General features: G+C 40.1%; 4 protein-coding genes across 4 annotated transcripts in view; 1 reads left to right on the top strand and 3 right to left on the bottom strand.

The window, feature by feature from the left end:
• The window catches only part of dym (dymeclin), a 50,564-nt gene extending 34,491 nt beyond the window's left edge, over positions 1-16,073 (bottom strand). The window contains exons 1-8 of the mRNA XM_085793245.1: positions 15,870-16,073; positions 13,713-13,919; positions 11,800-11,852; positions 11,510-11,603; positions 10,276-10,412; positions 9,189-9,261; positions 6,497-6,622; positions 5,445-5,581 (exon numbers count right to left, since the gene is read on the bottom strand). Coding sequence (XP_085649371.1) covers positions 5,445-5,581; positions 6,497-6,622; positions 9,189-9,261; positions 10,276-10,412; positions 11,510-11,603; positions 11,800-11,852; positions 13,713-13,852 — 760 coding nt within the window. The 5' untranslated portion in view covers positions 13,853-13,919; positions 15,870-16,073. The remainder of the gene's footprint in view (positions 1-5,444; positions 5,582-6,496; positions 6,623-9,188; positions 9,262-10,275; positions 10,413-11,509; positions 11,604-11,799; positions 11,853-13,712; positions 13,920-15,869) is intronic.
• Positions 16,074-17,035: 962 nt separating this feature from the next.
• On the bottom strand, positions 17,036-18,525 carry c21h18orf32 (chromosome 21 C18orf32 homolog). Its single transcript, XM_085793237.1, has 3 exons — positions 18,399-18,525; positions 17,681-17,896; positions 17,036-17,410 (listed from the first exon to the last, which is right to left on the bottom strand). The coding sequence occupies exons 2-3, from the start codon at positions 17,858-17,860 to the stop codon at positions 17,345-17,347; spliced, it is 246 nt and encodes an 81-aa protein (XP_085649363.1). The 5' UTR covers positions 17,861-17,896; positions 18,399-18,525; the 3' UTR covers positions 17,036-17,344.
• On the top strand, positions 18,479-21,463 carry rad1 (RAD1 homolog (S. pombe)). Its single transcript, XM_085793236.1, has 7 exons — positions 18,479-18,603; positions 19,156-19,357; positions 19,437-19,545; positions 19,702-19,859; positions 20,101-20,201; positions 20,321-20,419; positions 20,639-21,463. The coding sequence occupies exons 2-7, from the start codon at positions 19,163-19,165 to the stop codon at positions 20,808-20,810; spliced, it is 834 nt and encodes a 277-aa protein (XP_085649362.1). The 5' UTR covers positions 18,479-18,603; positions 19,156-19,162; the 3' UTR covers positions 20,811-21,463.
• On the bottom strand, positions 21,396-24,332 carry brix1 (biogenesis of ribosomes BRX1). The gene is made up of 10 exons (XM_085793235.1): positions 24,164-24,332; positions 23,835-23,946; positions 23,657-23,700; positions 23,500-23,570; positions 23,229-23,278; positions 23,062-23,135; positions 22,691-22,741; positions 22,465-22,566; positions 22,212-22,340; positions 21,396-22,083 (listed from the first exon to the last, which is right to left on the bottom strand). The coding sequence occupies exons 1-10, from the start codon at positions 24,311-24,313 to the stop codon at positions 21,838-21,840; spliced, it is 1,029 nt and encodes a 342-aa protein (XP_085649361.1). The 5' UTR covers positions 24,314-24,332; the 3' UTR covers positions 21,396-21,837.
• Positions 24,333-26,627: the final 2,295 nt, after the last annotated feature.

The raw sequence follows: 26,627 nt of genomic DNA, 5'->3' as shown, positions 1-26,627 counted from the left end.
AAAAGTATTCTCATATCTCGCCGCGCCTCAATCTTAAAACTGATTTACGTTTCATAGGGAAATTAATGCAAAACACAATGTGCAGTCAGACTGATGTAATCAAGGCCGAAATGCACAATGGAGCCGTGCATGATGGTTTGCAGCACCTGAAATTTGAAACAACATAGACGGCGCCAGAGAACAAAGAGAAACTGGAACTACTGGCCAGCCGGAGCGGACTTCGTTTTTCTTGTTGGGAGGAGAGAGAGACAGGCGGAGAGAGAGAGGGGGGAGGGAGAGAGACAGACAGACAGACAGACAGACAGACAGAGAGGGAGAGGGGAACAGGGAGCTAAATATTCTTGCAGAGTACCTGAAGTGCTCGTGCTTTTCAGGCGTCATGAGAGGTATGAGAAGCACGAACACCAAGGTACACAGATGACAGCCTCTGGCTCCTCCACGTCTGGCCACACAGAATACATGGGCCCAAGCTGCAGCGAGAGGCAGTGTGAGTGTGTTGTAGGTCCTCATCGAGCGAGCCACTGAATTTGAGAGGGAGCCAAGTAGATTTGTTGCCATCTAGTGGCAAAGGCTGGGGCGAGCACACACACACACACAACACTTCTCTGGCTGCGTTTGTGCGCCGTAAGAGTAATGCCATAAAAGTCATCCTGATCCACCCAACTACAATGCACTAACATCATGTGTTTATGTGGTTACTGAACCAGGAAAGATTTAAGTCAAGTGAACAAGGACGCATTAGTTTAAAACATTAGAGGGGTGACATGCTTCACGTACAAAGACTTCCCACTATATAAGAAAAATTAGCTCAAGGAGAAAATGGGAGGTCACATCCCATCGTCTTCTCCTTGTAGCGCTGGGAAAGGAAGGAGACAGAACAAAGGAACAGTCTGTGACTGATGAAGATCCTGTGAGATTAAGAGTGGTTAAAGTTTTAAAACCATTATGTATGACAAAATAAAGGCTTTTCATGTACTTTTTCCTCCTCCCTTCCTTTGCCCTGGAGCCTCTTTTAATCAACTTGTGACTGTTTAAAATCTTAGCAACATCCATGATTTATATGCTGGTTTCCCTCTAAATTCACTGTTGACTGGTATAAAAAGTTACTCCAACGCTTACTCAGTGTATAAATGTGTACACAGTTCCAGTAAAGAGGAGAAGGAAGTTGTTTATATTTGAGTGAGAGGACATCAACAAAGTGCCTTCACAACAAGATGAAGAAAAAAAAAAAAAGAAAGAAAACCCCAAGAGAGAAGTGACATCATGTGCCCTGGTCAGTCTGTCTCTCTTGCTCCAAACATGATACTCCTCTGTCCTCCAACTGGACAGAGAGTGGAGTGTGTGAGAAAACAAGATCTAGAGAGAGAGAGAGGGCCAAGTTGTGACGGAGCCCTGTACATCTCATCACTGGCACCACAGTGACTAGCCCAACAGTGTCAGAGAGCCCGGTCTGGCAGCCACATTTCCTGCACTCTCACATACACACACACACACACTGACTCTCTCTCTCTCTCTCTCTCTCTCTCTCACACACGCACACACACATTCACAGAGCTCTGTTTTACCTTAGTGGGTGCTGTTTGTTATCCGTCTGGCTCAGTTCCCTCTGCCTGTCTGCCTGCCCACCACATAAACCCAATAATGCTACACTGCTTAGGCTGCTCCGGCCCTGGCCAGCCGCCGAGTGGAAAAAGAGGAGGAGGAGGACATGAAGAGGAGGAAAGGGAAGGGGAAAGTGAGGAAAAGAGAAGGTCACACACGGACACAGTGGCTGGCACGCTGAAATCAGAATCTGGGTTTCGGGACTCGGGGGCAGCGCAGGCATCCTACTGTGAGACGAGCAGCACAACTGCAGCAGCCACAGAGTCTTTACTTTACTTGAGTACGTGTCTGTCTCCACAACAACAGCCTGTGAGGCCGAACGTTTCTTCTCCACAGATCTTACAACACACACACAAAAACAGATGTTTGTGTAAAAAAAAAAAACAAGATTAAACAGGTACAGAAAAAGTCCAAATTTAAAGTTTCTGCAACAGAACATGAGCTTTGACCATAAGCCTCAGCTTTTGGAGAGAAGGGTGTGTGTTGTCCAAATTACATTGCTCTTATATAATGACCACCACCATCACAGACATTACTGCTGGCACTGAGTCAGTTTCTATATTGAAACCAAAACATTACACAGGCTGAAAATCTGGCTCTTCTAAATCCACATCTGCCCCTTGACACGTACTTCACCAGACCCCGACCCCTTCACATCATGGGTATTATCAAAACACACACACACACACACAAAAGCTCCAGTGATGCACTTAATGACGTTGCTGTTTAGTACACTGCTCACTGGGGGAATGTTATTTCTTAACTTTCCTCCGAATTTGTCTGAATTCAGGTGGTGTCCTTCAATATTTGAGGAGTGCAGCGAGACATCCAACGATAAGCAAAGGATTATTTTCACTGGGCCCGGATGCATGATTCAGATTCATCCTCTGGAGACCGTGAATGTCTGTACAAGATCCAGATACTTAAGACTAGACCAAAGCGGCGGACCGACATACCAGGATTATAAACAACACTCCTTCCAAAAAAGAGACTAGGTTTAGTGTTACATCTAACTTCTCCGTTTCAGCTGTGCCACCTGCAACGCTCACGTCAACGTGTGATGGACCTCGGTGGCCTGTGTGGACACAATAGAGGACAGAGCTGAGGTGGGAAAATGATCCCGGCTGAGAATATACGCTTCGGTTCAGACAGAGATGTGAACGCCTAGTGAGCAGAGACAGACAGAATGTGCTACTTACTTATTTACTTGCATAACAGAATGAAATATGACATCAGGGCTTCAGGCCAATGCCTTAGCCAAGCACGCAAACACACACACACACACACACACACACACACACACACACACAAGTACACCAAACTCGTGATGATTATCCAAAAATGCACATGGGGAAACATGCTGTACAGACAATAAATAAACACGCTCTTCTGATAATCTCACACAAATCAAAATATATGCTCTAAGAGCTTTTATCCAAACCGAATCCAAACTCTTCTAACATAAACATATACAACCTATGAGAACATTCCTCGGACTTAAGAGTGATTTCACTATAATCATAATAAAAAGCCATCCCTAAAACAAATCCTCCACCACTAACACCCAAGTTAAAACGCTCTCCAATGTAGAGGAGAGGAGAGAGGAGAGAGGAGAGGAGAGAAGAGGAGGTCCAAATATTTCCTAGGTGCTAATCCTCCTGCAGATGCTCCCTCGGACTCAGATAGCCAAGTGTGTAAAAACAAGACAGGAAGAGACATCCTATCTCCCTAGACATTAAAATGGTGACAGAAATCAGGCACTGCTCTGCTTTGCCAACAACCAGTGTTTGGTTCCGGGGAAAATCCAGCCCGTCTGTGAATGTGAAGACATGAGTAATTTTAAGTGCTACGAACATGAGGACCAGCTATTTCTCAACAAAAATGAAGGACTGTGAATGTGAAGTATTGTCCTGTCTATCTGGAGCACTGTGTGAGGATTTAAAGACTTCATAGAGTGAGTTTGTACGTTCTGCATCCATATCTACCAAGTCTTTATATTTTATTTTGTATTTATCCTGCGGCTCTGGGGAACATTTGCTTTCATTAATTTTCTGCACGGCCTGGAAGTAATTTAAAAACAGAGAGCTCATTTTTGCGCTGAACAGAAATGGATGGAAACCAATACAAGCCTAATAATTTGTACGTGATTTGTTGTAAATGAGATAAAATATGCTCGTCTAAAGTGGCATTCCAGTGATTTGGTTGGGAGACTCACAGGAGACAGACGGCTCAAAATTAAAGCTGAATTTGGTTGAGATATTCTGACCTTTATTCCTTCTTATGCCTCAAGCTCAAAAAAATGCTGCGTCCTTTTTGTTAGACTTTCACAGACGGCTAAATGCCCAGTTACTAACACTGGCTTTTCTGCCAGGCTCTCTGCCGAGATAACCCTGATGAAATCAGGAGGATTATTTTTTCAGACTTGACAAAGCCTCTTTCGCCACCAAGGACATTTTACGGTTGTTTCTACAGGCTGAGCAGTGCTAACCATGATGGGGAAAATGACCTTTATGAGGAAAAACTGCTGGAATTTCCATGCAACAACCTTAATATTTGCTCACGCTGTGAAGCTCAAGAAATTCATCTGATATTTATTGTTACTTCAGGACAACACCCATGCATACCCGTGAAATGTACTTGTTTGTGTACTCTGTCAATCCCAAATGACTGTGCACAAATGAGTGCACGAGACAGAGAAAGAAAACAAGTGTTGTTTCTGAGCTCCGAGTATAAGAGAGCTTGTGTCTTTGTTGGTCTGCGTGTGTGTGTATAAGGGAGGCGGCTGCAGACAGACAGGCTCTAGGGGATTACGGAACAGGACAGGGCACCATAACTCATCGGGCCGATCACTGACCACAGACAGACAGGCTGGGTTGAATGCTGATGGCTCACTGATAGGAATCTGCCACCAACAACTGACAAAGACCATTTATCTGCAGGGGAAACCCAGCCCTATTCTCACACTCAAACAAACATGCACTCAACACACACACACACGCACAGAGCACAGTGCCAGTCTAATGCACTGTGCTCTTTTTTGACTCATCACTTTCATCCTCACTACCATTGGCTGTCAGCATGGCTCACACTTTCATTTTTCAGTTTATTTCCCAATCTCTGGTTCCAAGGAAAAGGGAAAGTAACCGACACTCTCCATTTTCTCTTGTAGTCTGGCTCTTGTTTGTGTAATTTGATCTCAATCCTATCCTTTATGAGAGTGTTCCTCAGAAGCGTAAAAGCGCAATATGTAATTTTCTGCCACTAGGGGTCTCTTAATCAAACCAATAGCAAAAGATGGAGTTTGGTAATGTTGTGAAGTGGCATGCAATCATGGGGGTGGGTGGGTGGGGGGGTTGTCTCCAGCACAATTGTCATCATTGCAATCAGCTTTTTCCAGTCAGGACTCCTCCTATCCTAAACAAACGGACCAACTGTTTAAAAATTGGTCCAAACACCAGCATATTCCCTTCTAATTAAAAATCATCCCAGATGGGCAGTGAGCCGAGCTGACTAATGTTTGCTCAGCTTGGTTCCATGGTTTAGACAATAATCCTTTATCTGATAAAAGATATATGGTAAAAACATCTAATAGTGGATCATAAAAAGTACAGTGACACTGACACGTGCAAAGGGAAATTGATGCAACTGACAGATGAACAGACTCAATCATTCAAATAACACATTTCTAAGGATTTGAAAATAGCCAGAAACATACATTTGTTAATGCAAGCACATGGAATTTAAGATTATGACCAAAGATTTTTTTAAAAACAACTCCAAACAAACTGGATTTTAATTTTGTTTCACCGTTTTCATTTTTGTGAGGTTTTGTGTACACGTACTTGCCACCCCTGACGCCAGGCCGTAGAGGATGCCACCCTCAGCTTTCGGCTCAAAGATGTGGGTTGGAGGTGGACACTTCTCCTGTCTGATGAAGTTATAGAGCAGGGTCTTCACCAGTCGACTGGTCAAACACAAACTGGAGAACAGAAAGGCACAGGGAGGGAGATAGAGAGAGGTGAAAAACACTAACTCCAATGAAGTTTCACCACACTGTTATCAAGAAGATCTACTCTTAAGCTGTAATTGGTTGTGAGTAACACCAAACATCACCGTGTTTGGATGCACATACACAAATGGCAAAATCATTCTAGATAGACTTCTGAACTGTTTTGCCAACATCAGCTACTTGTAAGTCCGTCTTCAGCTCAGTGGCAATTAATCCAAAGTGCTCTCCTTTGCCTCTTATGATGTGAGAGCCCTAAAAGAAAATTACTTCCATCGTCTGCCCACCTCTTTAAACTGCACTCGTAGATTTCAAAATGCATTCAGCGATCTCCATTTATTCATATTCAAGATAACATTGAAGGTAAATTGGGTTCAGACTGACTCAAAGTACAGGTCAGCATCAGAAGTTTAGCTCCACTTTGCTTTTCCTATTATTAGCATTCAGAAAGTTATCTTATCACCACTTTTTTAACTTTTGCATTCGGGAGTTTTAAGTTATTATTATCATCATTTAAAAAACAGACGGGGCCAGAAACACAGACTGCAAGGTCGCAGTGGAGACAAATATCTTGGTTGGCTAGACTTGAGTCTTTTTCTCCTTTTTAAGTATCAACTGAATGACACATGAAGACATTGTTTGGAACATGATGAGATTGTCTGGAAGCACAGAGAGGTATCAGGGTATGAAGAGAGGAACAGTAGGCTGAGTCAGACAGTGGAAAGCATCTAAAAAGATTTGGGGTCTGTGTCATTTTCTGACATTTCTAGCTTCACACATGGGTTAATGCTGGTTAGATACATTAGATTCAATATTTGCTTCAGTTTGGTGCATTACAGTATTTCAACAGTGGCCCTCAGTGGAATATGGACGAGTGTATTTTCTCACCATCTCCCCTTCATAATGTGCTGGTAGATTATTCCATCTCGGAGGATGTCTTTGTGGAAGAGCTGATAAGAGAAAAATACCAGCAGCGTAGTCACGGCTTCAAACAGGATGCTGTAGGTGATGTCACTACGGGGACAAATAGATGCATGTAGAGTTAATGAATGAATGAATCATCTCCTATATCAATATTTCAACAAATGCACTTTATATGTAGCTTTACATGTTATTACAGCTGTATCTCATTTTAATGCTGTGTGCACTGACATCAAATTATAAGAAGGGATACTGAAATACCGTGAGTACTAAGCAGAAATTGTTCTCGTGACACAGGTTTGTTTAACTTAAAGATCCCCGTTCAGACCAATTTAAAAAAAAAAAAGACGTCTGCTTATGAAAATATTGAAGATTTTTCTTTCTTTTTGTTCAGAAAAATCTCATTAAAAGTTGTTCAAATCGTGTCTGCTCCTTTTCCTTCCATGAGAAAGTACAGAATATATAATTATGCAAATATTTCCATTGAAAACGTTTGAACAGCTGCAAGCAAGATGTCTCCCACTTGACTGAACAGTCCATTTTCAGTGTTTGTGGCCTGAAAGAGGCAAGTTTAAACATTATATTTATACAATGTACATGATATATACTGGACTACAATGAGTTTTCAAACAAGTTATGATGTCACAAATTCATGCTCATGTGTACCTGTACATATCACTATATAATAATATAAAGGTCAGCATATGAGTGGGAAAACTCTGCACAAACAGTGAAGGTCAAACGTCTGAGTGAATTAACGATGGGAAAAACATATTTTTGAACGGGGGAGGGGGAACTTTAACCGTTACCTGCTTCCTGACACATAAACACGTAAGCACACAGCGACTGAACACATGCCAACAATTATGTCACCTACTAAAAGATGACGGCTCATAATACAGAAGGAAACTAATACAAAATCAATGGTATCAATGAAAAGTCTCGACGTTGCTTGATACGCTGATTTGTGGATTACTAATCTGGCCAGATAAATCAGATAAAATTCACTATTCCCCAAAGGCCAGGTTGATCCAAAAGCAGTCAAATTCATTTGACTATAACAGAAACTTGAGAAGACCAGAACGAGTTCATATGAGAAGAAGCAGCAGGAGAATTTAATTGTTGATGAATTTTTCATTTGATAACTTTCCATTTGGTCTAATAATATTACCAGTGACAGAGATATTGCTAAACATGTCTATAACAAATGTCTTTAAACCAAATCTTTAATTTTATCTTATACGGTAAAGGCTGGAAAAATCTTATAAAAAGGATGGAATAAAAAGTGAAAAATGAAAAACGGTAACAAAGTCTTGATAAAAGACTTAGGCCTGAATCTACGGTATTTCATTTATCCTTTCATAACAGAATGATATATTTTTAAATCAATGGGAACACAGTACGTGTACGTGTGGAAAAACATGAACCAACTGTTATTTGAGGATCAACATGCCTGGGAAAAAATATATAAAATCTCCTGACATCTATGTTTCTTGACAAATGTAATCGCAAAAGGTGCAGAGGCCTGTTAGGGATTTAGGTAATCTATACCAAAAGAATGGTAAGATTCCCATCCAAACCAGGAGCACGTACAGAGGAAATGGGCCGACAGCCACAAAGTGGTGGAGGGAAGAAAAACAGGGAGAGTCTTGAAGCTTGGAACAATGAATAATGTTGGAATGCTGAATGCATTTACACAAGAGCCAGGGTTTGATGTCCGGAGACAACACAGAGGAGAAGCAGAGAGGAAGCGAAGAGAAAGTGGAAGAGCCCGGCAGACAGGGAGAGAAGGAGGACGTGGAGAATGACACAATAAAGACGAGGGGAAAAAAGGGAGGAAAAGTGGAAGATGCTGCGTCAAGGAAAAGCGATTGTCAGTCATGTTTTCTGTGAACTTGTCTTGACACTGCAGAGGAGGATTTCTCTACAGAGACGTACATACTGAGTCTTTGTCTCCGTGTCAGACTGAGTGGCAGGCAGCTGATAATTCTCCCATTGATAAGTAAACACACTGCAGTATTCACTCAGGCTGTGTTAGCGTGCACACCGTCCCATGAGCGTTAAGGCTGATACATTTTTGCAGGAAAAACTGCATCGTCCCTGTTTCTCCCACTCACTTGCAACGCTCCTAATCCAACTTTCACTTCAAGCCTCTTCTCGTCCGCTACACAACCACTTTATTTACTTCATTCAGTCTCATCCCATCCTTTTGTATTTTGCCCCGTTGCTCACCATATTGCCAACTCAGAGTTTCTGCATGTCATTCTGGCGTGTTCCATAATGGATTTCATCTTCTCTTGGTTAGCGAACCGAGGAGCGAATGAGCAAGCAGAGCACGCAAAGGGAGAAGGGCATACAAACTTCTCCCAAACTGCTTTTCATTAAATGTTCAGTCACTAACATCCTAGATACATTAACAATGAGCAACAACAAAAGGGAGTCGAAATGAAAAGTCTGGATGACGACCGGAACGAACACGATGTTTTCAACTGTGTCCAGTGCTGAGAGTACCATGTCAAACAAATGAACAAGTAGCACTGAGATGTTATTAAATCACTGCCTGATCATGTAAACGCCTCGTCAGTGTTGCATCAGGCATGGTCACGACACGCACACATGCGGTACACACTTTGTATATATACACGAGGGAGATACTTACAGCAGGGGCACTTCAACGATCAGGTGAACAAGGTTGGACAACAGCTCCTCAAGGAGGTCCTCGCTCCCCGTTTCTACACAAGGGGTTAAGGGAGTTATTATATGAGATATATATACATATACGGTAACTCCCTGATCACGCAGCAGCTCCCTCTATACCAATCCCTCTCTCTATCTTTCCTATCAGCTCCTGTTTCATGCCGACAGATGAAAGGCAATGAGAGAAAAGAGGGATTACGTGGTTTCTGATACAGTACGTGATGTTTGTTAAGATGTTTCAGATACTCTGGATTATCTTCTCTCACCGCTCTGAGCGAGCTGTAATGAGCTTTGCAGGCAATGAGTGAGTTAGCTTCTTGTGTCAAGTTCACATGTGCGAGTACAGACCGGTGACGGAAATAAAACAAAAGAAAAGAGCAACGGCAGAATAATAAACACAGAGAGGCTGAAAATCTTTATATTTTCTTTCCAGCTTTCTTTTTGATGGTGTGTTCAATGTCTCAGAAAACGAGCACCAAAAGAAAAGTTATTTACATTTGTCAAGGTCATCAAGAGGACACACAATCACAGAGTGTTTATTTAGGGACTTGGCTCAGACAGGGCGAAAGTTTGAGGCCAAAAAAGTGATGTTCAGTCAGTGGATGCAGATTTAGACTTTTATTAACAGAGTCTCTGGGAGACGGCTGATCCAGGTCAGTAGCCAGGGGTATTTGTGCTCAATTAAAAAGTCAATTTCTTATCTCTCTTTAGGTATGGAGGGAAGTGTTACACATTTGACCCTAGTGAGTACATTTTAATAACTCACACCTTAGGAGTCTAATGGGAGTCAAATACTTTTTACGTTCCCAAGATTTCTCAGCAGATGTTGGGGATTTAGTGTGTGAAGTGTAGAAACACTCCAGTTGCCATCATCTAGCACTTCCAAATAACATGACCTGGATGACTCAGACATACTCTGCCATCTGTTCAAAACAAGAGGTCTTCACTGTGAAGCAGATTTCTTTATGCAATGTGCGGCCCTGTTTCAGTTTCCCTGTGACACCCCCCCCCCAAAAAAAAAAAATCAATCTGTGATGGAGCCGCCTCACCTCCGCAGGAGCCTGGTGCCCTCTCCTGGTAGGAGAACTGTAAGTGCAGCTCCTCTTCGCTCATCTCCCTGATGAACACCTTGAGCAGGCAGCGAATCATGAACAGCGCGTTATGGGCCTGCCAGATGAACAGCTGACTGCGGAGGAGAAGCAAAAAACAAGAACATCACGTTCAAGGTCAAATGTAGAACTGTGACACAGATAAATGCTATAAAAAGGTGCATTCTGCTGCTATGCAGAGCCGGCTGCATGCTGTTTTCTCTGCCCTTTCTTTGGCTGACCGTGAATATTTTTCATGTAATGTAAACTGTTACACGTATACATTGGCAAGTGGAGGAGTGGCATTATGCCCTTTAGTATTTTTGCCAAGTAAAACTGCAATCTGGTCCCTGACAGTTGTGATTTGCAAAGAAAGGAGCATAAAAAAATCAATGTTCTCACGCCAATTCATAAAGCATCTGAACATCACAATGTACCCAAGTTTATTTGAAAAAGAAACAAGAATGAATTCAGGGAAGATTGCCCTGGTTTCCCCTTGTAAAACTCAGAGAACAACATAACTGAAACACAACTTTCACTTCAACAACCAAGAAAATGCTGCAAAATCAGTCATCTTCACTTTAGCATGCAATGATACTAAACAAGTTGCTGTTTATTCACATAGTGCAGAAATAAAATCAGGACATATTTGTTGAGAAACAAATGTAGAGGGAGAAAAAAAAAGAGAGATGATTGGAACCATCCGGTACAAGCCGCAATGTTTCATAACCACTAAACACCAACACGGGGGCGTCTAATCGCGTCCACAAATTGGCAATTTGCAAAATATGAACACGGCAATTATGTTACAAGCAGAAAATATAGATTTGTTTCAGGGACAAAACCTGTTAAAAAACATGCGAGAAATAGAGCGTAGAGGACAGGGAGCGATAACTCTAACCTGTAATGATGTTTACAACAGACTGAAGGGTTCCCACCAGAAACATTTGGTAACGTGGGCAGGGTCAATCCTTTGGAATGGAGTTTGGCAGAATAATGCCACATGTGTTGATGGTTATACCTCAGCAGTTTTCTCATGGGAAACTACCACAACCCCTTTGTGTTTCTCTGCTTTAGAAAACAGGGATTCCCTGCCTGCTTGCCTGTGATCAAACAGTAACTGGTCTGCACAGGATCTATCATTACCAACACAGTCATCTGAGTTCATTCTCTCCTCTAAGGTTCCCATACTTACTCTTGGCATTCGGTGGAGATTTTCAGCTCTTTGGTTCTTCCCAGGAAAATTCTCACAAGAGCGCCAAAGTTCCCCGATCTGGGATTGTTTTCAACTTGGAAAAGAAAACAGGAGGAGAGAATTCATCAACTGTATTACAGGGACTTTATAATTTGATAATCTGACATTAAAACAACAATATTTAACCCCCAGAGATGCTGATATCCACAGGCGCAACTTGACTTAGATACTGGTCAGTGAAAAAGCCCACACACACACACACACACACACACATATAATAGGGAACGTACTGAGGGTCTTGGCCAGGGGGATAACAACCTCCTCCAGCAACTTTGAGTCTCCACTGTTGACAAGAAGAGATAGAAAGAAATTGATGATGGATATATTGTGCAAGTAAAATTGATGAGATGAGCTGGTTGCTTGCATCATATGCCCTCTACTGTCATGATACAAAAACTGCACTCAAATTGTTGGTTATGATGTCCATCCAAATGCCGATAAATATCAACATGAGATGCTTTTTTCAAAATATTTTTACAGAATCATTAGAAATATTTGAGACATTTGTTGCTCACACAAACTTAAAATATCTATACTGTATGTCTATCTAAACGTTTGGTATTCATGTCAGGGGTCACTTTGACGCGCTTGTGTGCCTCTGAGATTTGATAATTACCATTCTCCCTTCAAAATGCATTACTACTGTATGATCGTCGTAAACAATTCATCTTTTATAAAAAAAAAACATTAAGTCAGAACTGGTAGGACCAGCTGGACCACATTAAAACTCTTACATGTAGTTTATCATCTGGCAGAATACTCTTATTCACAAGAGTTACATGAGAACACTGATAGCAGTCTCATAAATAGCATAGCACACAGGGAAACAGCTGCCTGGCTCTGACCAGTGATACAGTGTTTGACCAGCGGTTATGTACTGGTCTATTTCCTGACTGGGACAAGATACTTGCTGGAGCCTCATGACCAGGAAGTCGTCTGATACAATTTGTTAATTAGTAAGAATTTGAGGTTATATCATGAAATTCTCTGAATGAAACAAAATAAGCGTCTCCGGATATGTTTATGTATTCCATTCCATCTATGTATTAACTTTTCAGTTTCCTCCACAGATTGTGCCCTAATATGCAGATCATATGAATTTCCTCAGTCATGCTGCCAGTTGGATCCATAAAATGTACTGAGTGAATGAATGACAACCTCTAACCAGATGAATATGTAACACTTCCTTTTCAAAACTCTCCCCAAAGGAACTAAACGTTAACCAGTCGAGCCAATCTCAGCAAGTCGGGACAATGATCTTGATAGATCATTAATCAGATGAGCTCTGAAAACATCCTGTCATTACATTATTTGGATCCAGCCTTGGAATGTAGTGGGTTGGTTGTGTGTCTGTGGGTGTAACATACTATCACTCTGGAGAATATGTTTGGGGAAACTGAGATGGTGCTATAAAAAAAAAAAGGAGGAATTTTTAAGACTTCATTAGAGTCAAAGTTTGCCAGCCTATAAATTTTTTAACACACCAATGATACAACATTGACAAGAAACGCCTCAAGGACATATCTGTTCCACCTATTCCCATATGGGCTACAGTTCATTATCAGGGATTTGTCTTCAATGTCATGATATTTTTAATTAACGTAATTACCCATCTAATGATTTTAATTCATACGCTCTTGACAGGGTGGTCTGGTAATCACATACAAAGCAGAAACAGATGTTTTTTTAATGTAGTTAATTAACAACTAAAGAAAAAGAAAACACACACACAGAGCAAAGATACTGAGCGTGAAAGTTCTTGACCTTAGAAATAGTTTGGCTAAAAGATCCAAGTGATCCAAGAGTTTTCAACTACATCTCCTGTCATCACCTGCCATCCTCCTGAGATGCAGTTGAAAGTTTCAGCCATCAAGCAGAGAAAAGCTTTGCACATCTGAGAAACTGCAGCCTGTAAAGTTTTGGTACTTTTACTTGCTAAAATCTCAAAACAAAAGATGATTAATTTAGTTGGATTCCACAGTTCAACAGCAACTAACTGATCAATTATTAATCTAAATTTAGAAAAGAATGAATAGAGATAAGAGGAGCCCTTTCCTGCAGTGTGAAAGTATTTTACTCCAACATTCAGGGAAATAATCTGACAAATATCTACCTGAACTTTCCCATATGTGAGTTTGTTTACCTGCAGGTCGGGCTGATGAAGGTGAAGGAGATGAGCTGGTTCCAGAAAGGGTCATTCTCCGATATGGACTCCGTGCCCACCAGGGCCTTGAGGCTCGGGTTGTCAGACAGGTCACTGACCTGGCTGGTGTTGGCTCCCATCTCGACTGGCTCCACTCAGCCAGACTCACCACTCTTCACTGCTTTTTCACCAGGCATAGGCCAAATCCTGGAGCAGAGGAAATGCTTGAATTTTCCATGGTATCACACATTATGAACATCCATGCTATAAGCTATGTATATCAACTGTCACATGACAGAAAGTTATGCTCATAAAACTGCATTCATAATTTCATTATGAGAATAGTATAGTCTGCACTCCAATTCAAGTAAGTGTAGAGGGAGTAGGGGTTTAGGCTGCTGATTAAATAATCACAGCATCCCCAGTTAGTCTGAGTCTGGCTTGGGTGGGACCTTAATTTACTGAATGTCATTACGCCATCTCTTTTGCCACATTTCCTGTTTGTCTCTCTGATAAATACATAAATCACTCCCCAGCCAAGAAAATGTTGGGTTCCCCCAGAGTAACTCACATAACTTCATCTTATTTTTCTTTGGTTTCAGCTGTCAAACCCATTAGGACATTAACACAGAGCACATCTCCAAATATTGCTTTTACACATAGCCTAATGTAAACTAAAAAATACCCAAGGCAACTTGGTACCTGTACCATACGACCATTAACTGGCTTACCAAAGAACATAGTTTTTTTTTTTTTTTTTTTACGAGGCACAACCTCTCTTATAATTACAGGTCACCTAAGTAGCCCCTTACAAACAGCAATGCACAGTAGTAAGCCCAGTTGGAGATGTACTGACCCAGTAAGTAATAAGATTTCTTAAACTACCGGTATGTAACTTAAATATGATTACAACACAATCATCAGATTTTTTTTTTTTTACAATACAAAAGGCCCATGCAACCAGTGGGGCTTACAGATTTATATCTATCTAACTCCGTCCATTTATTAGGTTTCCTAGCAAAGACTAATTGTTGTCTGATTAAATAACTCAAAAAACATCCTATTTCCATGAAGATTATAATGTTCATTTTTAGTTTCAGCTTTATAGTCAATTTCAAGGACATAGATTGTGGTACAAGATTGCATAGTATGTAACATATTGTTGGTGAGGCACACCCATTAAAGTCCTGACTAGCCTATATGGTCTCAGCAATCATGTGAGAGCAAACAAAATCTGTCTTCATTAATTATAATGCACTCAATCATTAGTGAGAGAGGCAAACTTCACAACAGGATGACATATAAGGAACCAGGATTTGAGTTGTGTTTTCTTGAAATGACACACCTTTGGTATACAGGTGCAGCCAGTGAGCCAACATTTACTCTAACCACCTGGGACACATCAGAAACACACATAGAGTTAAACCATAAAGAAGGCTAGGTTTTCTTTGCCTTCCATGTAATAATATAATAATGATGATGATAATATGATACAAAGAATTGTGTACAAACATGGGCTACATTGGCGTTCACACTGTATGCCAGGTGCAAAAATATGCTATTTTCTTATTATGTTTTTCTTATGTTTGGCACAAAAAACAACAACAACATGCTAACCCAAACTGTACTTCCCATTCTCAGTGTGCTCCCATTTGTCTTGTCTGTGATACTTCAGCCAACATAATATAATAATGATGATGATAATGATGATGATGATGATATCATTATAGTATACGGAGATGAATGTACAAACATGCGCTAAAGTGGGGTTCACACTGTATATGCCATGTGCAAAAACATACTAATTTCTTATTACATTTTCATTATGTTTGGCAATAAGACCTTGTGAGCCCAAACTGTACTCCATATTCTCAGTGTGCTCTCATTTGTCTTGTCTGTGTGATACTTCAGTCAACCCAACTTGCATGACGTTAGCTAGCTCACCCTGTTCGAGTGCAGGAAATAGCCTTGTAACCCGGCAAATGTTAACAAGTCAACGCGGTTTACTTGCAGTCCGATATCAGGATAAAATAATAGCTAAATAAATAGCAGATAAAGTAGGGTATCCAGGCAACCCACGGTTAATACGGTAAGTCACTGTCCAGACAGAAGCTAACGTTCACTGCTTGTTTGCCATCAGCTGACCGCTCGGCTTACCTGTCAAGAATGCTTCTCGCAGTTTCCGTAGCTCTCGGCTTTCACGACCGTTGAAAAAAACGACTGCTATTTATCACGCCAATTATCAGCTTTGTCCGGTTTGTTTGGTAAATACAATAAACGACGGCAAACAGTTGAAATTGTGTGAAATTTGAGGCTGGTAAGTTAACTCTACACACTCCTCTCCTCCATGTTTTCCACGTCGCCACCCCTTGCGTAATGACGTTATTTACGTCGGCGACGTTGCAGATAGAAATAGGGCTGATAGATCCACAGTGCCAGACGTAGCACTAAACTTTCTATCTATATAAACGAGTTCTATCTTTAAAGACCAAAGCTGCTTCTTGTGTTTTGTTACTCCTCTTTATGTATTACATTTGTTTTACTCAGACTTACTCAAGTCATTAGGCGCCGCGTTACCATATTTATACGGTCTGAATGTCATCAATATGAATATCTTTGCACTTTTTTAGATGATATTGTAAAGTAGTTGGGATGGACCTTACAGTCTATGGGATGGACATATTCATCAGCATGGAAGACTTCATATTTCCCTTTATTCATTCACTGAACTCTAATTTTAACTTAGGAAAGTGGTTCCATTGAGACTACATACAGTCATTGTATCAATTTGTGATGCTAAAAGAAAATAAAACTCAAGTTGGTGTAAAATGTCTGACAACCCATGAAAAGGCTCTAAGTAATTGCTATAGTAATTTAACAAGGCAAAACTAGGTCAAAACTTACATCAACTTACAACAAGCTGGACACTGACTAATAATCATTTGGGGAAAACACATCTAAAATTTAAACCTAATGCATAGCAATCCTGTAGGCATCACTACTATATTGACAAACACAGGTGCCAACAGATCACATTAGTAATACATTTTAGTTACTACAGCTTGTAAACCATTTGTAAGTGCTGCCTTATCAGAAAATGGCACCAAAAAATTTAGACTAATGTAAAATATATTTTAGTAGGTAACAGGTAAAACAAACTGAGAGCAAAATCAGGTTAAAATTCTTGTTTATAAAAAAAACCCCCAACAATATTAAAATAGTAATTTTGTTGTTTCAGTGACAAACCAGTTTTACAGAGACACAATATTCAGATCAAATGCATATTGTTTAGAATGTCATGAATTAGCCTACAGAGTGTAATAATGGTGCAGTCGACATCTTTAATATTTGAAGGCTCTGTTTTATTCAGACATTAAAAAAAGAAAAAAAATTATAAGATTGAATATCCACTAAAGGAGATGCATTATGTATACAGGGAAAACAGTACATCAAACAGTAACCAATTCCTTTATTCTAATATCAGTGAAAAAATTTAAAATTCAAACATAATTTTGGAAGGTTATAAAAACCACTCCATTTAAAGAGGCCTGATAAGTTAAATCATAGTTCATCTATATTATATCTATGGAATATTTACACAGTCTTAGAAGCATTATAAACAATAAAGGCTGTCAGTCTGTCTTCTTATCTGCTGCTATAGTGGATCCGTTGGCAGTGGCCTCACCGTTGCTTTCAGGCTGAAACACAAAAGAATGAAAATCTCTTTAAAAATGCTGAAAAACTTTAGAAATGTTGACTGAAAGCTAACATAGCAGGTTCAGAACAGTGCAGACTTGATCTCCTTGCACTAGACCAAGTTCTGAGATGAATATCACAATATTGAGAAAACTATTTGTATAACACTGATATTCACTATAGCTTGGTATCACACTTTTTGCCAACTGATAACATGAAATTACCATTAACATAATCACCGTTGCAGTGTGATAATAAAATAATTTTCTTACCTTGTGAATCCCATTACTCTTTTCACTAACTTTTTGGTCACTTGTGTCAGTCCCTTGAACTGCTTTTTTGGTCCAGAAGGTGTTAATAATTGGTGAAATGAATGGATATATAATGGGCTCCAGGAACCTCTTGTAGACCCACAGCAGGACAGGAATCACAATACAGGGAATGCACACCATGACTGTGGCGAAGGCGAGCCGTCCAAATGGAAGAACCTAACGCAGAGACAGAAGAAGTTACACATTGTTATTAATGAGCAAGGCATGGGACTGTTAATAATAGCTATCAATCCATGTGGGCTTATTTAATATATCCAGGAGTCCATGCTTGGTTCATAGAGTGGTTGTTTGGTTTCTTTAATTTGCATTATCCAGAGCCCAAATGTAATGCTTGCTCTGCTAACCAACTTATTTACCCAGCTTCCAAATCTTTTTTTTTTTTTTTTTTTTTACAAGAAACGACCTGCTATGTTTTTAGCTATTTAGTTTTGAAATTAATCATTAATCTTGAACCTTTTGGGGCGACGTCTGAGAGATTATTGACATGTTAGTTACTCAATGGAGAAACACACCAGACAGCGTCGTCACACTGTTAGCTAAGGTTAGCTTCCTGCCGTCGCGCGATGATTAATACAACTTCTATGAGGATTAGTAGCTATCCTCCGGTAGGACAACATTTTACCACCCAGCGAAGCTTTAAATAAGAAACAACCCTCACCTCCTGTGGATCTCAAAACACAACTGCTGTCACTTTTCGTCAGTGTGGATGAGGTTTCTCCGGTGTGTTTTGGACTCGCAGCGAAATCTCTAGAACGTCATTGCGCATGCGCAGGACGTACTTCCGTGGGAGAAGAAAAAGGCGGAAATGACCGAGGCGCCTTTCTTCAAAACACAAACCGTGTGGCTCTCTGGATTACAACTTTGTAAGTGATTCGCATACAAGCATAACTGAACACTGTGACGTTGTCTTTACACATCTTGTTCATCGTAGGGGCTTAATAGTATGGAAACAAAGCTCAAAATTAGCGGTAGTTGGCTGTTTGACGTTGTTTTGTGACGTACACTCTTTTGTTATGTAGCCTAGCTTGACAGTGCATAGTTTGTTGTTTGTCCATATTTATTTATCACACACATTTACAACGCCTTTTGTGAAACGTCTAGGTAATCTTCACTTGCATATTTTCATAGTAATACATACATATACACAGCCTATATACACCCAAGAGACGCCAAGGCAACAAAGTTATAATGCCACCAACAGGTTGCACTAATCTAAATTGACATGTCTAGTGTTTGTATACCAGTCCTGGATGAGAAATTTGAGATTTTCTATCACATAGAGATAATTGAATAACAAAATGGAGAAACATCTGTCTCAATTCTGATTTCAACATTTAATTTTAGCTGCCCTATTGCTTTTTACTTTGCTGAAGTTGTGCCATCCAAACCGTTCTTGCTGTGTGTCTTAATTTCAGTGCTACGATGCCTCTGTCTACCCAGTCTCAGGCTGATGATGAACAGTACATTTTAGTGGCCAGTTTGGATAACGCTCGCAACCTCTCCAACATACTGAAAGCAATCGCCTTCAAAGACCATGCCATCTTCAGTGCTACACCCAATGGCCTGAAGGTCACCGTGGAGGACTCCAAATGTCTCCAAGCCAATGCATTCATCCAGGTTTGCGATTTTTTTTTTACACAGAGTCTTGGTCTGTCCAACTGTAACACTGTGTGTGACATATCTTTTTTGATTTCAGGCTGAAATCTTCCAAGAGTTCACCATACGAGAAGATTTGGTTGGCTTTCAGGTCAATCTCACTGTTCTGTTGGACTGCCTCAATATTTTTGGAGGAAGCTCAGTACCAGGTAAACATAAAGGAAACCTGATTGTGGAGTGGGCAAAAAAAAAGAAAAAAGAAACAGTCGAATTTTAAAGGTTGACTGCATCTGTTAGTTTATTTTAGAATCAGATTAATACACTTCTCAAAACAGACTTAACATCTCCCTGATGTGATGCTGCAGGGGTATCAACGGCCTTGCGGATGTGCTACAAGGGGTACGGTTACCCTCTGACCTTGTTCCTGGAGGAGGGTGGTGTCGTGACCGTTTGCAAGATCAACACACAAGAACCTGAAGAGCCAGTTGACTTTGAGTTCTGCAGCAGCAATGTCACAAACAAGGTGAACTTTAGCTTTTATATGGAACATAATAATCTACATAATCAGTAATTAGTCTATATATCCATTTGTACAGCTATGTAGATTTGTATAACAATAGATGAACAAATATAGGCCCCTACACATTTCTGTTTCTTTCAATGACTGATTCATTAAGAAATTCTCATACAGCATCTACAGGTAAAAACAGTACTAGATTACATGGAAGTGATGATTACTCATGTATATATGTCTTTTCTTAAAGGTGATCCTGCAGTCAGAGAGTCTGAAAGAACCCTTCTCTGAACTGGATATGAGCAGTGAGGTGCTACAGATCACCATGTCACCCAGCCAGCCATTCTTCAGGTGTGTTATCAAAATGTTTTCAGACACAGAAAAAAATGTTTCATTACTCTTCAGCTATACTCCTATAGAAATAGTTTTGGAAAACAAAGATTGAAAGATTAGTTTGTTTTCTCCACCAGGTTATCTACGTTTGGGAACTCTGGAAATGCTCATTATGATTACCCCAAAGACTCGGATATGATGGAGCTGTTTCGGTGTACGAAGACACAAACCAACAGGTACCAATAGAGTCACAAACAGCACAGTGCTTTACGGAGTGTCCATAAATTCAGCCTATGTGTTTCTTGTCAGTCTTGAGCCATTGAAATACAGCCATCTGTAGTGAATTGAATTGAATGGCCTGTTAAGTTGCTTCGCTATTACAGTTACACCATGAACACTGTTCCTGTCAGTAAAGCTCCATATTCTGTGTTGTTCTTATCATTGAATGCTGATAGGTACAAGATGTCCCTACTGAAGCCGTCCACCAAAGCCCTGGCTTTGTCCTGTAAAGTCTCTGTGAGGACAGACAGCAGGGGCTTCCTCTCGCTGCAGTACCTGGTCAGGAACGACGACGGACAGATCTGCTTTGTAGAATATTATTGTTGTCCAGATGAGGAGGTGGAGTGATTAGAGTGCATGCATTAAATTCTCCCTTTACATATGCACTTTTATGTCAGTAATGGCCAGAGGCTTTGACTGAGGGCAAGGATGAGAAAGTCTGCCAGAGAAGGCAGTGCAGTGCACACAGAGAAGAAATACAAGTCTTATTGTGGGTTGTATTGTTTTAACAAAAAACGAGTCCCTCATTTTAGTGGACTATTGACTCTGGACTTGTGGAGGGACGATGTCACCTACCTGGTCTTGTTGTGTACATGAGTGTCGTTAGATCACTTAATAACATCATAGATTTGGAAGATTTTTCTATGCAGTTACTTTATGTTGTTACTATGGAGGCCAAGATATAAGCCCCTCAACATGTGAACACTGGCTGTAACGAGCTGAATCTGTATGGCTTTCAGTCTAGGATGTGCCTACATATAGTACATGTTATCGTAAGCAGGACACATCCACACATTTATCTCCCAGTGCACACTATTGTGTGCGAAGTAGATGTACAAGATTCATCTTGAGCTCTGCACTTGCTGCCACTAATGTGTTCCTGATGATGTTGCTTATGCTTCACCTGGAGTATACAACAGATGATGCCGAGAGTAAGTTTGAATTGTTTTATTTCCATGACATAGAAAACTTTTGTGAATCAATAAACAAGTTATTTTTTTTACACTGATAGATTATTTTATCAAAAAAAGGAAAAGAAAAAAAAAAGAATGGGTAACTGTTTGCAGCATTGCAGATACTGAGACTTCTATGGTCGGGCATAACCTGCACAATCCTTATGAGGGAACAACATATATGTATATATTGTATGAATCTAAAAATGATGGCAACAAACACTAAATACGACATGTGCATAATTAAGATTTTCTCCAGGACTGTCATGATACTTCAGTAATGAAGTTTTCTTATGACCAAACAAAAACAAAACTTGTAATATTGGATCCCAGACCTAACTGCACATTAGCATGTTTTCTTGAGACAGCACTGACTGATGGCAGCAGTCAGTCTTTCACTCAGCTTCATCCAGTCCATCCAGCTACCTGCGGCCCATCTGCATCCTTTGCCTCTTGAAAGGTTTTGGTTTTTTCTTTGACACCTTTGGCTCAGGTGCTTCTGTTTGAATGTGAACAGGCTTCTCCTCTGCCGGTGTGTCGAAGACATCGGCTGTGACGTCTTTGTCCAAGCCCACCTTTGCATCCGTCCTCTTCATCTTCTGCAGCTCCTTCACCATCTGCTTCTCACGCACTTTGGCTGCGGCAGCAAGTCTGATCTCTCGCCGGTGCTGTAGGTGTGTGAAGAGGAAGACACAAACCAATTAATAAGTGAAAAACTATATAAAGTATATACACACTAGCATATGTGGCCTGTTTACTCTTAAAGACACATTCTGCATGGATATACAACACATACCATGTTAGGAGACTGGAACCCTGGGTTTTCAAACAGTGTTGGCCCTCCAAAGCTTCCCTGAAAGATCTTGATTAGGTTGAGAACAAAGCGAGGACCAATCTCCACTAGAGAGGCATCCTCCTCGATGATCTGGAATGAATGGATTGAGAGATTATTGCATGAACAAACTAAAAATTACAGTGGAAATTTTTTTTTTTTTAATAAAGGTGATTTGATTAAGTTTCTCCTATCATCAGGGGTGGTGAAACATTACCTGGTAGTTTCTGAACCATATCCTGTTGTCTGCAATAGTGAATGTGAAGACGTGGTCCACAAACGGCTGACTCTTAGGGTGGTACCGTGGAGTGGAAAATGTCTGTGACAAGGAAAAAAACATGAGCACTTCCTTGCATGTAAAAAAAAAACAAACAAAAAGATGCAACCTGCTCAGCTCTCAAAATTAATGTTCACATCTTCTAACATGCAGCCTGTATACAGACCTGGGTGAAGAGCTCCTTCAGTAAAGCATACTGAGGTTCCTTATCAAATTTCTGTGGGTGAAAATGATCAGTACATTAGTCAAAAAAGATAATGACATCAGGTGACAATTTCTTACTTTCATTGATTTATTAGCTGTCAACATCCGTAATTAATTACATTTTGATGAAACACTGTCAATGTGCAGGTTTCAGTTGCAGAATGCTGAAGCTATTGTTTATTTGATGAAGCAACCAGGGATATTAATTAGCAGCAATTTTACTGACAGATCATATGCCACTTTTAAGCCTTTCATATGTGAGTTTGTATGTTTCCCACTTTATTCAGATTTATATAGCTGTATTATAGAATGGCTGACAGCATGTCAACTCACCGGGTCAAATGACAGCAGCGGCCTTGATCCTTTGAGGCAGTTTCCTGTCATTTTGAGCTCGGCCAGTGTGTGAACTGTAAAGGAGACAATAATGTAACTCAGTTTTTCCTATTAAACAAGGCAGATGCTGTCAACTTGACTTCAACAGCATGATAGAAATAACTCACTGTTCTGAACCAGAAACTTTGCAGATGGTCCATGAGGGGAGTTTGAAATCCTGTAAAAATAAGAACGTGATTAGATTCAGATATTTTATTCATGTGCTTAAGAAAGGAAAATATGTTACACATGAGCAGTTGCAACAGATGTACATGAAAGGGAACCCCAAAGAAGCAAAAGGTGCTTATAGATAGGCGACCCAAACAGTTAACTCTAAATTCATTCTGCAGCACCAGGAGGTTCAGGTTTTAGAGAATGAGACAGATATTAAATACTCACCACATATAGAGGTCCTGCTTCTTCTTGGCCTCAAAAAAGAGACATTTGTTGCAGTTTTTCATTTCACACACCTGCAAAACAATACAGATCTTTTAACTATGCTGTAAGGGGAGTGATACTGCACAAGTGTAGCCACAGTCTGAACAACAACACTCACCTCATTAACTACAAACAACTTGTCCTTCCTGTCCATCTTGGTGTCTGACAGACAGAATAAAAACTAGGGTTATTATGACAATGTAAAAGATCATTCCCGTATGTGTTCAACATGCTTACAAGAGCCGGAACATGTATTTAGGAGAAAAGATATTATATGAATGGCCAGTGTTTCTTACCTGCTTTTGCATGAGGCATCATGGTCCTCAGGTCTTGCATCAAGTGTCTTGTCCTGAAGTTGATGCCTCGGGAGGAGAAAATGAGAACTCTTTCCTTGTTGGTCCATTTGCCCTGTGCCAAGAGAGTTTATATTACAGCTTCAAAACAAATCGGAACAAAAGCGCACATAAAAATGATTTTACTCTGTACCCAGGACGAGTTATTTAGGTCGGAAATAACAGGTCTGGCTCGAGTTTTGCGTTTTTTAAGCAGTACATTTATCACAGGTTGTGGACTAAGCTAAGAAGCTAACCAACTTCAGCGACTCATAACAAGTCTGAGCACTCACCGACGACACCGGCGCTGGGATTGTGATTTCATTCTTCTCCCCCTGCTCGTTTTTACTCGGTGCTTCTCCTCCGTCTGCCACAATTTTTGCCTTCTTTGCCTTTTTACCGACGCCACCTTTGGCTCCACGTTTTCTCTTGAACGCCGACATGTTTAGTTTCTACGCCGACAGACGTCTCGCGTGGTTACAAGTAGAGTGCCTATAGAGAGAGAGTGGCGACAACGGAAGTTCAAAATGCTGGCCGATCACGTGGTCCATGTAGCCTCAGAAAGTTCCCGGAAGTGCTTGGCGGGCAATTGAAAGCAATAGGAAAACCCCGATAATTGCTAAATAACGGTCAATAAATGCTTTGTTTTGCGGTATTTATATGCTTGTGTTAATTACTTTTAACTCTGTTAAGTTTACTAAACCTGTACAGTCATCAACAGCAATACAAATCGTAGCATTTTCTCTGTTTTTATCAAACTTTCAGACTTGAATGAGGCAAACTGACAGGTCACTCACAACATGTCTGGACTCACAACTGCATAATGATGTGTTCAAATAGGAAAATCCATGCAAATGCTAAAATTTGATTTGAATTCATTGTAAATACACGTAATTCTATCACTATTTGTTAACTATTCTTCTTATTAGGCTATGCTTGTGTTGCTTTGAACCCTGTTAACTTGACTAAACCCTTACTGTTGTTGATAGCAATAAAACTGTAATATTTCCTCTTTTTTTTTACTTTCAGACTTGGTTGAGGCAGAGTAACAAGTGACTATGATTTGACAATTGACTACACAACAGCATTATGATGATAACTCTAATAGAAAATCCATGGCAAATAAATTAAAGTTTAATTTTAATTCATTGCAAACATATGGAATTTTATCACTATTTGTTAACTGTATACTTATCCCAAACTTACTGTACTCAGTGATGCATAATAAAACAGAGTCATGTTTTGCCCAGTGCACTTTATCACAATAAATTCCTTAAAAAACAGATCTACAGAAGTCAAACAGATCAGCATGTCAAGCTGTTTGCGTCCTTTCCGCTGTGTTGTCCTTGAATATAGTCTTCACCATGGTATGCTGTGCTGCACGGGGATGCTCCAGTCGCTTGGAGAAAGGCCTGCACATGTATGGCTTCCCCAAACACAGGGACAGGAGAAAAGCATGGCTGGCTAAAGTCAGAAGGAGCAATTTAAACACCTAGATTTCAACAACAAAAAAATATGTGAGGTAATCATATTCAAACAATTTGCTCTTTCACACACTTTCAAATACCACGCCACTGGGAAGTTTAATATTTTTTTTAATTAACAGAGCAGAACAGGAAAAAAACAATGCAAGAAGAATCACAGAATCACAGCTCCTAAAACAGTAGCAACGACAACAGAGGGCAGAATCCATTGGGCTACATGTAATAAATGTCACCACCGACATGGGTAGCCCTAAGCAGGCCATGTGGAAATCCTTTGGGGTCGAATAAAACATAGGTGACACATCCAGCAACACCAGGCAGGCATTTCTTCTTCATGACTGTTGTCCCACATCTGGTGAAACAGTTAACACATAAGAGACCTGTTACATCCTTGTCATCATCACTCCTGATGTACAGCATCAATGATTATTGATTAACTATATATTGCTCTGGCCCATACATTCTTCATTTATAAAATATATATTTCTAGTTATAGCTGACATAGTCAAAAAGGTGATCACTAGTCACTAGTTGCTGTAGTGTTTATTTACGGGAGTCATAGTGGATGATGCTGTGCTGGGGTGCATTACATTCATAGTGTTCCTCTCCATTAAAATACTTGAAGGCAAAATATGAGCAACAATTGTTGAGATAATGCAGTCCAACACACAATGATCTCAACAAATAACATAAAGTACAATGAACACTACTTTTCTGATGTCAACAAAAACTGAACATGTATAAAATTTATGAAAGCAGAATTTATGGCACAGCTGGTATACTGCACTGCATGATGTTGCACAGGTGTATCAAATAATATGACCAATAGTTTATATAATGTTTAGTATGATTACTTGAGAACATGCCATGGCTAGATGTGTATTTTAATCAGTCAGTGGTTTAACAAATAAATTAGCAAATCAGAACATTTTCCCATGTTTGAGACAGCAGTCCAGAATGTCCTCATATCATAAACTTCACCCATCTTTCCGCAGCCTCAATGATATTAATTTTATGTTTAACTGCAATCACACTCCCTATACATTAACCTCGCTACTAGTCTGACAATTGACAGCGTTGGATTAAGTTATATTTAGAGAACAGAATTACATTTAGCAGCCTGTTGCATGTGTTGCTATCGTTAGCCAGAGTGCTAGCCTAAACTTTTATCTGTTAATATTCTCTAAATATTCAAATCTAGACGGGGATAATCCGCCAACATACTTAATTACTCATGTCGATTTAATTCAGATGCACTACTGATATGAAAATG

The sequence above is a fragment of the Trachurus japonicus genome, chromosome 12 (assembly GCF_045865225.1).
Source record: "Trachurus japonicus isolate A0001 chromosome 12, Traja_1.0".
In the NCBI taxonomy this organism is placed as follows: Eukaryota; Metazoa; Chordata; class Actinopteri; order Carangiformes; family Carangidae; genus Trachurus; species Trachurus japonicus.
This window is presented reverse-complemented; position numbering and strand designations above follow the sequence as displayed.

Coding starts and splice junctions, on each gene's coding strand:
- c21h18orf32 (XM_085793237.1), bottom strand. CDS start 17,860: ATGGTGTGCATTCCCTGTATTGTGATTCCTGTCCTGCTGTGGGTCTAC. Junction 17,411..17,680: donor AGAGTAATGGGATTCACAAG/GTAAGAAAATTA, acceptor TTTGTGTTTCAG/CCTGAAAGCAACGGTGAGGC.
- rad1 (XM_085793236.1), top strand. CDS start 19,163: ATGCCTCTGTCTACCCAGTCTCAGGCTGATGATGAACAGTACATTTTA. Junction 20,202..20,320: donor CCCAGCCAGCCATTCTTCAG/GTGTGTTATCAA, acceptor TTTCTCCACCAG/GTTATCTACGTTTGGGAACT. Junction 20,420..20,638: donor ACGAAGACACAAACCAACAG/GTACCAATAGAG, acceptor GAATGCTGATAG/GTACAAGATGTCCCTACTGA.
- brix1 (XM_085793235.1), bottom strand. CDS start 24,313: ATGTCGGCGTTCAAGAGAAAACGTGGAGCCAAAGGTGGCGTCGGTAAA. Junction 23,571..23,656: donor AGTTGTTTGTAGTTAATGAG/GTGAGTGTTGTT, acceptor ATTGTTTTGCAG/GTGTGTGAAATGAAAAACTG. Junction 22,341..22,464: donor TATGGTTCAGAAACTACCAG/GTAATGTTTCAC, acceptor CATTCATTCCAG/ATCATCGAGGAGGATGCCTC.